The sequence below is a fragment of the Cicer arietinum genome, chromosome 4 (assembly GCF_000331145.2).
Source record: "Cicer arietinum cultivar CDC Frontier isolate Library 1 chromosome 4, Cicar.CDCFrontier_v2.0, whole genome shotgun sequence".
Classification (NCBI taxonomy): domain Eukaryota; kingdom Viridiplantae; phylum Streptophyta; class Magnoliopsida; order Fabales; family Fabaceae; genus Cicer; species Cicer arietinum.
Window position 1 is genome coordinate 10,825,748 of NC_021163.2, and position 12,471 is coordinate 10,838,218.

The following is a 12,471-nucleotide window of genomic DNA, read 5'->3' on the forward strand; positions in this document are numbered from 1 at the left end:
CAATTTTGCGGGTAATTACTTGTCCTTATGCACATACCTATTGTGCGGGTTTTTATCCTACCCATTGTGGATTTTTATCCTACCCATTGCGGGGATTTGATTGTCATCCCTAGTTGTTGGGCCTAGTGTGAGAATTATTTAAATATAAACAAATTTGATTAAATTAAATCTATCAAGAAAAATAAATAATTACATTTAATTGATCCAATTTTAATAAATAAAAATATTAACTTACTGCATTGATATGTGATATTCAATAAGTGTAGAGAAATTTAAGTATATATGTGTACCATTGTTATTTTTAAAATGAGTATTTTTTAAAAGAATCTCTCAAATCTCAAAGCATATAAAAAGCAGGGCCCATATAACATAGCCCAAGTCTAAATTAGTGATTATCCAAAAGCATAATTGTGACTTGCTTAAATAAACCTGAGAGACTACATGTTTATTGTTTTGTTAAGACTTTTTGCATCAAACTACATGTTCAAATATGAGAACTGTATTGTTCAACAAATTCAAATCAATTTGACGGAATCCTTCTATAATACACTTATTATTATTATTTAATGCGAGAGATTTTATTTTTTTAGTCAATGTAAGAGGAGATTTTAAATTTTATTTTTAATAAAGTGATTATTTGACTCAAATGATTAATAAATTGCATTTAAGATTAAGAAGATCAATAGTAAATTTATATTCATACTAACTTTTTAATTTTTTTCCAAACCAGTAGCAAACTGAACAAATACTTTAACAAAGTTGTTTCTTTAAAATTTAATTAATTAGCAAAAAATAAAAAAGAGATTATTTTTATGTAAAGTAGAGAAATTGATTTGTATATGTTTATAATAGCGAAAATCATTTTTTTTCTCATTTACCATACTGATTTTTTTTTTTCAGAAGTTTCTAAATGCAACTTCTCATTTTAATAAAAAAAAAATCATGTTTAAGACTAATTAATTAAAAAGCTTAAACAAATATAATAATCATTCAAAAAACTACCTTTTAATTAAAAGGAAAAAAAAGGGATTATCATCAAATAATATATAACAGAACTCTAGCTATTGCCACTGACAATGTTAAGCACATTACCTGCTTACAAGGTTTTCTTACCAGACTGCTTACTCGATTGCAAGCCCTTAAAGGCCATTCATTATATAGCTTGGTGAATATGATATGTGCAAGTGTGATGCCTTGCTTTAGTAATTTTTCAATGTGTGCTTGTAAAGATTAATATGTATTTTTTCTTAATTTTACAACTCGTGATTTTAAAGTTTCTTAACATTTTTTATTTGCAAAAATGTTTGTACTCAAGATTTTTACTTATTTATTTAACATGAAAAAGTGCACAGAAATGAAATACTTTCCATCATTATAGCTTCAGATTTTTTTTAGTAAACTCTATCATCATAATAACCGATCACAAGTTCACACCTAGAAAGAATAAAATTCACATTAGATGTGACCATAAAACGCAAACTTTACAAGGATGTTCCACTCCAACGCATCTAATCATATAATTTGATAGCAACAAACACACACACACACACGTCATAAGCATGAAACAAGAGTGTACAAAAAGATTCATTCATCTAAGTAAAACATCACTTCATCAAACAATACCAGATGATACAAATTTGCAACTTGACAAAGTGACCCCTATGCACAAATGTAAATGAATATAATATAATGCAGTGGACTTACAAGATCTGTAATCATGATATGGTACTTGAAAGGAACCAAAAAAACAAAAACAAAAAAAAAGGTGAAAAAACTTTTATAATTAAAAAATAAGTCACAATTAATTCCATTCATTTTTTCTTTTCATTACTACTGTGATGACAAGGTCACCTTGGACCAGATAATTCAACTGCATGTAGATTTTCAGTAGAGTCAACAATCCAATCCGAGTTCGGATGAGGCGCCAGCTCCACTTCTTGGCGAAGAACTTCCCCTTTCTGCCACTCATCCCATCTTTCAGCTAAACCGTCGCCTTCGAGCATTCTCACCACTTCTGACATCTTAGGTCGGTCCATAGGGGAACCTTGTGTGCAGAGCAGTGCAACCTGGATTAACTGTTCTACCTCAGCTTCTATGTAGTTGTTGTGAAGATCAGGATCAACCAACATTTCAAGCTTTTTTTCTTTCAGTAGTCCTTTTACCTATAAACATGTTCAGTTGTGTTACATTCTGACCTTACATTACCGAAATGGCGCAGAAATTTAAAATAAAATAATTAAAAAAATCAAATATTTGTGACTCTTTCAGGCAGAGTTTGAATGTATTGTTCAAGAAGTGCATGAAATTCAACTGCAAAGGTAAAGTATATTAAATAAAAACAGAAGGAAATGCATTTGAACTGAACATACCCAATCAAGCAGCATAACATCATCATCATTTGCAAGCCGAGCAAGGTCAAAAGCTCTTTGTCCAGTGATAAGCTCAAGAAGCATAATACCATAACCAAAAACATCAGTTTTCTCCGAAGATTTGCCAGTAGATAGGTACTCGGGAGCTATATGACCAATTGTACCCCGTACAGCAGTTGTCACATGCGTGTCCTTGTAATCCATAAGTTTAGCCAATCCGAAATCCCCGACAACCGCCTCAAACTCCTCATCCAGCAATATGTTAGCAGCTTTAACGTCACGATGAATGATCTTTGGGTCACAGTGATCGTGCAAATATGAAAGACCCCTCGCTGATCCCAAAGCTATTCTTTTCCTTGTCGGCCAATCTAGGGGTTCTTGATGCGGAGGACGCTCTAGAATAAGCAAACACAAAATAACAAGAATAATAAATATTGAATGAAAGGTTGCGTTGAACACATATATAAAAATAAACAAGAGGAGTCAAGCCTAGTGGCTCCCCTAGTAAGGGAGAACAAATATCTACCTCTTAAGCAGGAGGCAACACTTCCATTAGCCATGTATGGATAAACAAGTAACCTTTCTGTCGGTGTCATACAAAACCCACGTAAACGAAGGAGATTTCTATGCACAGCCATACTGATCATCTCTACTTCAGTCTGAAACTGAAGTTCCCCACCAGGCGTCCGTTCCTCTTTCAATCTTTTGACAGCAACCAGGGAACCATCAACCAAGCGTCCTTTGTACACCTTACCAAACCCTCCCCTTCCAAGAATGTTCTTATTGCTGAAAGTATCAGTTGCAACTTGCAACTCTCGGAGCGAGAACCTCTTAAGCTGCCCAAGATGAACTTCAGGATTCTCTTCAGCTGCAAATGTATGCAAGGAAGTTAAATTCTATATCCATGAATGAGTTCAACCAATGGAGTAATCATTCAACTAGGATCGCTCACCAGGAACGTCAAAGAAAAATTCTTGTGGTTTCCTTCGACGCCACCATGCAAATGCAATTGCAGGTGCAGCAAATAATAGAGCAGCACCGGCAGCAACTCCTCCAGCTATAGCTCCAGTTGCACTGCCACTTCCTGCAATTTAGGTATAAGGGAAGGTTGAAATTGAAAAGTAAGTGCTTCTTTCAAATTCTCTATGTTTGGCATACTGTTAATAAGATATACAGTTAAAAGAGTAATTGCAGCAGAAAGAAGATTACCTGGGGCGGAAATTGGGGGTGGAGGGACAAAAGGAGGAGGCGGAGAAAATGGAGGAGAGCCTGGACAAGGGTGACCAGTGACTGGTCCGCATAGATTCAAGTTATTTGCAAAACTGCAAGCAGAAACAAAGGGGATTCAGAAAAGTTTTACAAGTAGAACCAATGAATGTAAGAATAGCAGAGAGTTTAGCAGGAACCTGATCGGAGTGAATAATGAGAAGGAGCCATTATCAGGAACCACGCCTGAGAGCTGGTTATTAGACAAATCCCTGCATTTGAAGAATAAAATGAGATGAATGTTAGTATCACATACAAAATATTAAAAAAAAAAAACAAAGAAAGTGCATATTTAGAGAGAGGGAGAGAGAGAGAGAGAAGAACTCACAAAACTTGGAGAGCTGAAATATTAGTTAGTGACATGGGAATAGGACCCATCAAGCTGTTATTATTAAGCCGGCTATCCTTAGACATACATTCCAGGAAAACAATATTAAGATCTATCATGATGCCCCAAAGGAAGTCATATATAACAGGAAGAAGAGAAAGAAAAAAAAAAACCTTCTTTGAAGAAAAAATTTAGCAAAAAAAAAAAAATATTTTTAAGCATGTCAACAACATAGGTAAAAGTATAGAGCAAACCATCAATAAAAGGTACACTTACAGGAAACGCAATTTGGACAACTTGCCCAATGAATCCGGGATAGGGCCAGTGAACCGATTTAGGTACAGATCCAAGCTCACCAAGTTAGTAAGATTCCCCAGGTCACTTGGAATAGGACCAGTGATGTTATTGCTGTAAAGTTCCCTGCCATACATTTAAAAAAAAAATGAGAATATATATATTCATATTGAGATTTTGTAAAATTGGCATCTATTAGACTTTTATAATATCTCATAAAATTCAATCAGTGAAGTTGCGAGGCAATTCCAGAATTTGTTTCAAGCAAGAACCTGTCTTTTTATGAGTAATCCAGTTGCAAAAGGGTATAGTTTTTCAAAATAAAATTGCGATTAGATGAAACTGAAGTTCAATGTTTTTCAGCTTCAAACAAACACATAAAACTGGACTCATTTAACCGACTTGCATGGGAATTTAAACCAGCAGAATGTCATGCTCCCCACAACATTGAAATATTGTTTGATTCCATTGAAACAATTAGACTAATAATTTAAAACCACGGTGCGGTCGTAGGCGCATAAACATCATCAACTAGTAGTTCAGAAGAGAAGCATACAGCGCGTCATTATCTTAAACAACTCTCATGCAACTACTGTAAAAAAGATTTAATATCAAACAAAAAAAATTATAAGAACAAGAAGACCAAAGCAATTGTCATCACTTCATTAACCAAGCCCTTAGAAAATCAAATGATAAAAGGAAAAAAGCATTGGAACATCAAAGTATCAAAGCACAACATACAGATACTGCAAATTCTTGAGTTGACCGAGCTGTGGAACTAGTTGGCCAGATAAAGCAGCATTTCCCAAATCACTGACATAACACCAAAGGAAATAAAAAAAAGGAACGTTAGACAACTCACCCTCCATGAAAAGATGTTCAAACAGCACAAGCATACATGTGACGATATCAAGGAACAAGCAGCTTACACTCTTATGACACTATTATCATTATTGCAGGTTACATGAAACCATGTGCAAGGATTGACAAGTGTAGGATCCCAACTCTGCAAAACATTGTTAGGATCTTGTAAATTTGTCCTCAAACTATGTAACGCATCACCTGTTTCAAAACACAAGAACATATAATTCAGGTCCTGTAAAAATCAGAATCCACTTCGTATCAGATCCACATCAATTATCATCTCCTATTGCAATCTTAAAAGAAAAGGCATTTACAAATTGCATTTAACAGAAAAAGAAATGAGTCTCAAGATTTTTATTTCTTAGCTAAATAAACATCAAACTAGTATGAAGAAATATCATAATATACAAAAAGAATAACTTATTGACCACAACAGAAGTAAACATAAGCTGAAGGGTCTGGCAAATTCAATGTTGAAACAGTTACTAAGCATATGAGTAATCATTTCATTCCTTTGTTTGGATTGCAGAAAGCATAACCCATTTGCAGAACACATGATAAGATGGCATTTCCCACAAAAGGCACACAACATGAGTAGAGAGGTGTAAAACCTTTGAGAATCTGATATCCCAAAAATAAATAAATAAACAATGGTGGTTCCATCTGATAAATTCTACAACATTCCATCTACAAATCAACAAGCAGAGGAAATTCAAAGACCAAAAGACACATCAAACATAGCATGAAAACACAACCATTTAGACAGAACCAATAATCAAGGAGAAAAAGGAACCTCAATTACCAAACCCATAAAAATCAAAAAAGTAAAACCAAAAAAGTTTGAAAATAGTTCCCTTATTTTTTTAACTTTGGTTGACAAAAGAAAAAATGAATGAAATTGACACAAACCTTCCATGTTAGCAGAAATCAACCATAGTGGATGAAGCAACAAAAACAAAACACCCCAAATGAAAGCTAAAGCACAGAACTTTCTCTCCATCTGACTATATAGTTAATAATCTCAGATCCAAACAATAACTCACACTATAAAACACCATCACAAACCCCCCACCTCCACCTCCACCACCACCACCGCCACAACAAATCCAAATTACCCTAAAACCCTAACCCCCAAATCTCACATGCAAGTACCTCAAATCTTCACCATTATCACTCACCACACTACACCCAGAACCCGATCTCGTCAAAATACACCTTTTTGAAACTGACCCAGAAACATAAACCCCCAAAAAAATAAACTTTTTTAAAAAAATACCAAAAAGAATCACAACATTTTTCCCACTGTCAATTTAATTTATTTTTATATTTTCACTCAAATGATTAAAATAAAAATAAATGTAATAAAATAAATGCTTCCTCTCTCTGTAGCTACTAGCTAGCTTAATAATAACACAGTAACACAAACACGCTCTCTTTCTCTTTCAGCTGGTGAGAGTGTAAATTGTTATCTTTTTCTGAGTGAGGCGTGCTGAGAGAGAGAGAGAGGGAGTGAATGAGTGAGAGAGAGTGTATGTAGAGAGAGAAAGAAAGAGGGAAGTAAAAGTGCCCGAACGGTGGTGACCGCTGCCCGAACGCAGTCAAAAACGCATTCGCGCTATATGATGGAAAGTGACGTGACTGAAAGATGGAGAGGCAAAACCCCGTTTTTTTTGGTCAAAATGGGATTGAGTTTGGTGGGTCCAACGTTACTTTCTTTTTGGGGGTGCTGCCATCTAGCATAACACATTTCCTTCTCCTCCATATTTAATTCACAAAATACTTATTATAATTAAATTTTATTTATACATATCAAAACTATTTTTTATTAAACCAAATAATTTTGCTTAACTAAAAAATCAGTTTAAGTTAAACACATATTTTTTTAGATATTAACAAAATTAGAGTTTGAATAATTATTGACAAAATTTACTTCTAAATCAAATTTTAATTACTACATTCTTATTTTCCAAAAAAGTAGAGTCAAACAAAAATAAAATCTCTTTGTTGAATTTAATTCAACTCATATACATGTTTAATTTGGAAAAAAATATATACACTATCAATAAATTATAATAATTCAATACTAAAAAATGTTTAATTTAAATTATAATTACTTCATAAATCACACAAAATGTCACACAATATAAAAATTAAACTCTTTTTAATTTTGTTAGTAAATGCTATTTTTATTATAAGATGTTTAAAAAAATATGTTTTTAAGCTAATTTACTCTCATTTCCTCTTCTACCAGTAGAAACATCTTATACAAATTCTACTGTAATATTTATTATCATAAATGTTAGATTAATTAGTGTATATCACATTATATCTCTGTTATATATTGCACATTAAAAAAATCCTAAATATATTAAATTAAGCTAGAAAGATATTCAAAATAAGCTAGTATGTGAGTACCACATCTACATGCAAAATAATTGTTGTTAAAACATGTGATTATTGCAAAGATAGGTTGGAAAATCATGTTTTGAACTTTTTATTATCATATGAGTAAAAAAACATTATTATTACTATTATTGTGACCATTTCTATTTCTAGATAGATTTTCATTTGTCAATGCAAAAGACCATAATAAAAATGGAGAACTTCAATTAGCTAGTGCCCTTAATAAGGCAGCATTTGTTAAATACTTAACTCTATGTATCCTAATTTTTTTTTTGTTAAAAGTGATAAAGCATGTTTGAGATTGTTTGCCATGCGTATGTGTCTCATTTGGTAAATCATGCGTTTTTTCTGCAAAATCAAATATGATTGGTTGGGCTAGAAGATCATGCACTCCAAGTGGAGGAAAATGTGTTTGACTGAAGAAAAAGGGCAAACTAGGAAAGGAATGCATACATGTAGTTGAAAGCATGTGAATTTAGGATTATTATGAGCCCACATATTGCTTTGTTAGGGTTTGTGTTTAATTATGAGCCCACGTTTCTACTTTGAGTCACTATGAGCCATCATTTTATTCCTAATGGTTTTGATAGCAGATTTTAATTGTGACATCGTTTCAAAGTAAATTTTTGTGTATGAATATGTTTATTTTTGTACTGGCGTTTGAGTGAATAGAGTATTTAACATATATCATTAGCTCATCTCAAAATAACATATATCATTAATATTTTTTTTAACTGTTTAATTCTAACAATTATTGACAATTCTCTTCGTAAATAATAGTTTATGACTATCATCAATTTTATGGATAAAATAGAAATTTTATTATTATTTATTTAATATGATATATATATATATATATTATTTTTTATTTTTATCGAAATCGTATAATTTAAGTCATTATCGCATTTGTGAAAATAAATATGACCATTAACATCTACTTTTAAGAGAGGCTGTTTATAATCGTTAAAGTTTTAAATATTTTTCAAGTACTAGTTCACTGTGAACCACGGTCCATATTATAATTTTTCATAATATCATATTATGTTTTCCCTAATGTAAAATAGATAACATGAGTATCAAATTGGATCCGGTACAAGGTAGATAAGATTTTTGAGTTCAAGGAAGACTTACGAATGATTTATATTTAAATCACTCCAAGACAACAGAGGAACTCAAACCAATAACCTCTCAATCTAATATTTATCTTTTTATCATTAGACCAAACCCTTAAAGATATGATGAGTTTCATCTTTGACATATGGGTTCTTTTTAGTTAAAATTAGCGGATAAGTGGTGAGCTTATATTGATAGTTGATAAGTCACCTGAAAGTGAATGTCTTATAGTCGATAACAGATAAGTTACTTGAAGTGTTTTGTAAAGTTAACAGTTCAATTAACTTAAAAATAAAAATGATTTTCTTAATTAATAATTAAATATATTTCAATTAATGTTTAAAATATGTTGTATTTAGTTGTTTAAAATTTAATTTTTTAGTAATTTAAATCATTGATCTAAAATATTTTTTATTATATTAATTTTTATTCATTAAAATATTATATTCAACACACATATGTCAATTACATAGTAATTATTTTTTTATCTTAAAAAATATGATAAATTCTACCATAATTGACAAAACATCTTACCTAACAATATCGATTAAAAACATATAGAGATCAAATTTAACAACTTGTATTTAACAATATAACATGGATTACATAAATGGCATAGGAAGACAGGCAAGGCATTCTGAGGACAAAGTCACATATTACTTTCTTTTTTGAAAAGAAAAACGGGCCGATCTCTTATATCCCTATTTCAACATATACATTTTTTTGTTTTAATTTAAATTGTAGAAATAAATTATAAAGGAAAAATGAGTTTTAGTTTTAATACGAATAAAATTAACAAAATAATGATACATTATAAGTCACAGAAACTATTTGAAATAATTTATAAAAAGAAAGTTATAAATTATTAAAAAAATGCAATAAATCTGTGATGAAATTATTGTTATCAAATATGTTTTTTTTTTTTGTCATTTGAACCAATAAGCTATCTTATGTGTCTTTCCAAATAGAGTCTTAAGCATTTTTTCACGTTTTAATAGGCAGCAAATCTATATCATTCATGATATAATAATTAATAAAAATCAATGTACTTCTTATCAATTCAAATAATTAAATTAACTCTTTATTATTTAACTCGTTTTATATGCATAAATGTATTTTACATGCAAATATTTATTTGTGGAGTAATAAATCATCTAAATAAAAATGAGCTGATAATATTTTTTATATATTTTTGATAAATTTAATCCATATGACAACAATGATTAAAATAACTTTTAAAAATATGTTAAAAAAATTACTTTGACTTCGATTTTGATTTATTTATCTATGTTATTTCTTTCCTTATTTTCTTGTTCACTCTTCTAACTTTAAAATTTTGCTAAACAATCAAGGTTATTTTTTAAAATCTTATGTATCTATTAAATTTTTTCAAATCATGTGAATTATGAGGTTATAAATCTATCAATATCTATTATAAAAATCTTGTAAACCATTTAAGTTCTTACATTATCTTTTAAAACTGTAATTGAATATATCCCCTTAAATCTCTTAGTCATTTGATAGAAATTTAATTTTTGATATATGAAAAAAATATCGAGAAAATCCAATTCCTTAAATAACTTTTATTATCTCGAAGATATATTAGTCTCAATATTTGTACAATCAAATAATTGAACTCAAATAGTTAATAAATTTTAATAAAAGATTAACCGTTTAAGATAATTTCAGTTCAAATCATAACTTAAACATTTCAGTCATATTCCACTTATCTCTCGACTAAATTATAGATTACAATAACTACATTCCTCTATGAACTACAGGATTAAAAACAATCTCAACATTTGTGCACATACTATAAATCAGTTTGCCATATAAATAATCGATCAAAAATATTGCTAATAAGATATTTAATAGATTCATAAAATAAGGGTGGTTTAAGTGCAAATTTTGGTTTGAAATCATTCATTAAATCATTTTTATCATTATCTTTTATTGAATTAAGTAATTTTTACACATATTTAATTTTTTGTTGTGGTTTTTTCCTCCTTGTGATTTTGTCATCCTAGTTTGATAATATTTTGGTTTTCTGTTTTGTTGCAGCACTGTTTTAATTTTTCGCATTGTTGTGGTGTTTGTTTGATTTCATATTGACAATTCAATTTTGATATATTACAAATTAAATTAATGATTTTAGCATATTCAAGGTGTAGCTCTAGAGATATGACTAGTTCAGACACTTTAATTTTTTCATACTTGTAGATATTTATTTATTTTATATTATTTACCTATATGATGTGAATTTGTTAATAAATTTATCATTTTGTTTGTAAGAACTTTGAATGAATGAATACTGCTTTTTAATTAAAAAATCATAAAGAAAATACCTTTTTAATGGTATGCTAAGGATAAATTTGATACACATAATTTTTAATAACGTCTCTTTATAATAATTTTTAAATCATAATTCAATTGACAAATATTTATATTATTATATTAAAAATAATTTTACGTCACGATTTAAAACTCATAAGCTTACATTATGTGTGATTTAATAGTATTTAAGTGTCATTAAAAAGAAAGTCTCTTTATGCCATTACGTGCATTGAAGGCTTTTTCTTTAATTTGGTCTAAAAAGCCTAAAACATAGGACTATGGTACCAAATTTGTTTAAAAAGATGTCAATTTATGTCAGCCACGCTAGTAAAAAGTTGAGGTGCAAACGACGCTGTATCCTTTACGCCACATTATCCTGTATATGCTTCAATGTTGACCATTGTTTAGGGGATTCAACGGTGGAGAGCTTATCGTGTTGCAACTTCCTTTTTGGGTACTGCTTTTCCACTTATAAAATGATTTCGATCGTGATCTTTTCTTGTCAAGGAGGAGGTACTCTATACCTTGTGTTGTTACCCCAAGTCTTAGAGTGGGGGCACTACACTAAATGCAAGCTCATTACATTACATGCAAGATAAATGCATTCACCTCAATAACTACTACTACTATTATATTATTGTTGTTGGTGGTGTTCTAAAATTCATTATTTGATTTGTCCTCGTTAGCTTTGAAAAAACTCTAGCATTGTTGCCGTAGTACAAAACTTCAATGTCATGCAATATTTAGATTAATAATATAAAGTGATAAAATATTTAAAATAATAATAAAATTGAAATATACACATTTTTAAATTTATAAAATTAACGATTAAATTATTTATTGAATATGTGTTTAATATTTTAATCTAAATTAAATAATATAAAAAAAAGTTAAAAAACATGGTATCAATAAGACATGCCAGACTACGCCGCATTTAAATGATAAAATGGCTAGAAGAAAAAAATACATGTGAAAATTATGTTGATAAAAAATTATATTAATCAATGATTCCAAATAAAAAATTGACTTCAAAACAATTTTTTAATTTTTTGTGGACGGAGAAGAAAGATATGGAAGTAAATGAAAGGTTGAGAGAGACATTTCGATTCTGTGTAATTATATTTTTTTTATTAAAAGTTGCTTAAAACAAACATATTGGAATAAATAATTCTAGCAACCTTCTCGTGTAAGAAATTAAAAAAGCCACGTAGCATCAATCTTTTTAATTACTAACCTAAATAAAAGAAGAGTCGATAATAAATGTTTGATATATCTGGTGCTTCCAACCACGAGGACAAACATTAAGCATGAAGTTTATGGTGTTCTCAGAAAGAGACATTTTCGTAGTTAATCCACATAACGTGTATATCCATCCATCGAACTCAACACCCGCCGAACAACAAATAATAATAATAATAATAATAATAATAATAATAATAATAATAATAATAATAATAATAATAATAATAATAATAATAATAATAATAATAATAATAATAA

At 29.8% G+C, this 12,471-nt stretch overlaps 1 protein-coding gene across 1 annotated transcript; it reads right to left on the minus strand.

Annotated features, from left to right (window-relative positions):
• Window positions 1-1,571: 1,571 nt before the first annotated feature.
• LOC101500738 (somatic embryogenesis receptor kinase 2) lies at window positions 1,572-6,702 on the minus strand. Its single transcript, XM_004496342.4, has 11 exons — window positions 6,031-6,702; window positions 5,187-5,319; window positions 4,999-5,070; window positions 4,240-4,383; window positions 3,964-4,035; window positions 3,776-3,847; window positions 3,579-3,691; window positions 3,322-3,453; window positions 2,896-3,237; window positions 2,370-2,764; window positions 1,572-2,162 (listed from the first exon to the last, which is right to left on the minus strand). The coding sequence occupies exons 1-11, from the start codon at window positions 6,119-6,121 to the stop codon at window positions 1,848-1,850; spliced, it is 1,881 nt and encodes a 626-aa protein (XP_004496399.1). The 5' UTR covers window positions 6,122-6,702; the 3' UTR covers window positions 1,572-1,847.
• Between the last annotated feature and the right edge of the window lie 5,769 nt (window positions 6,703-12,471).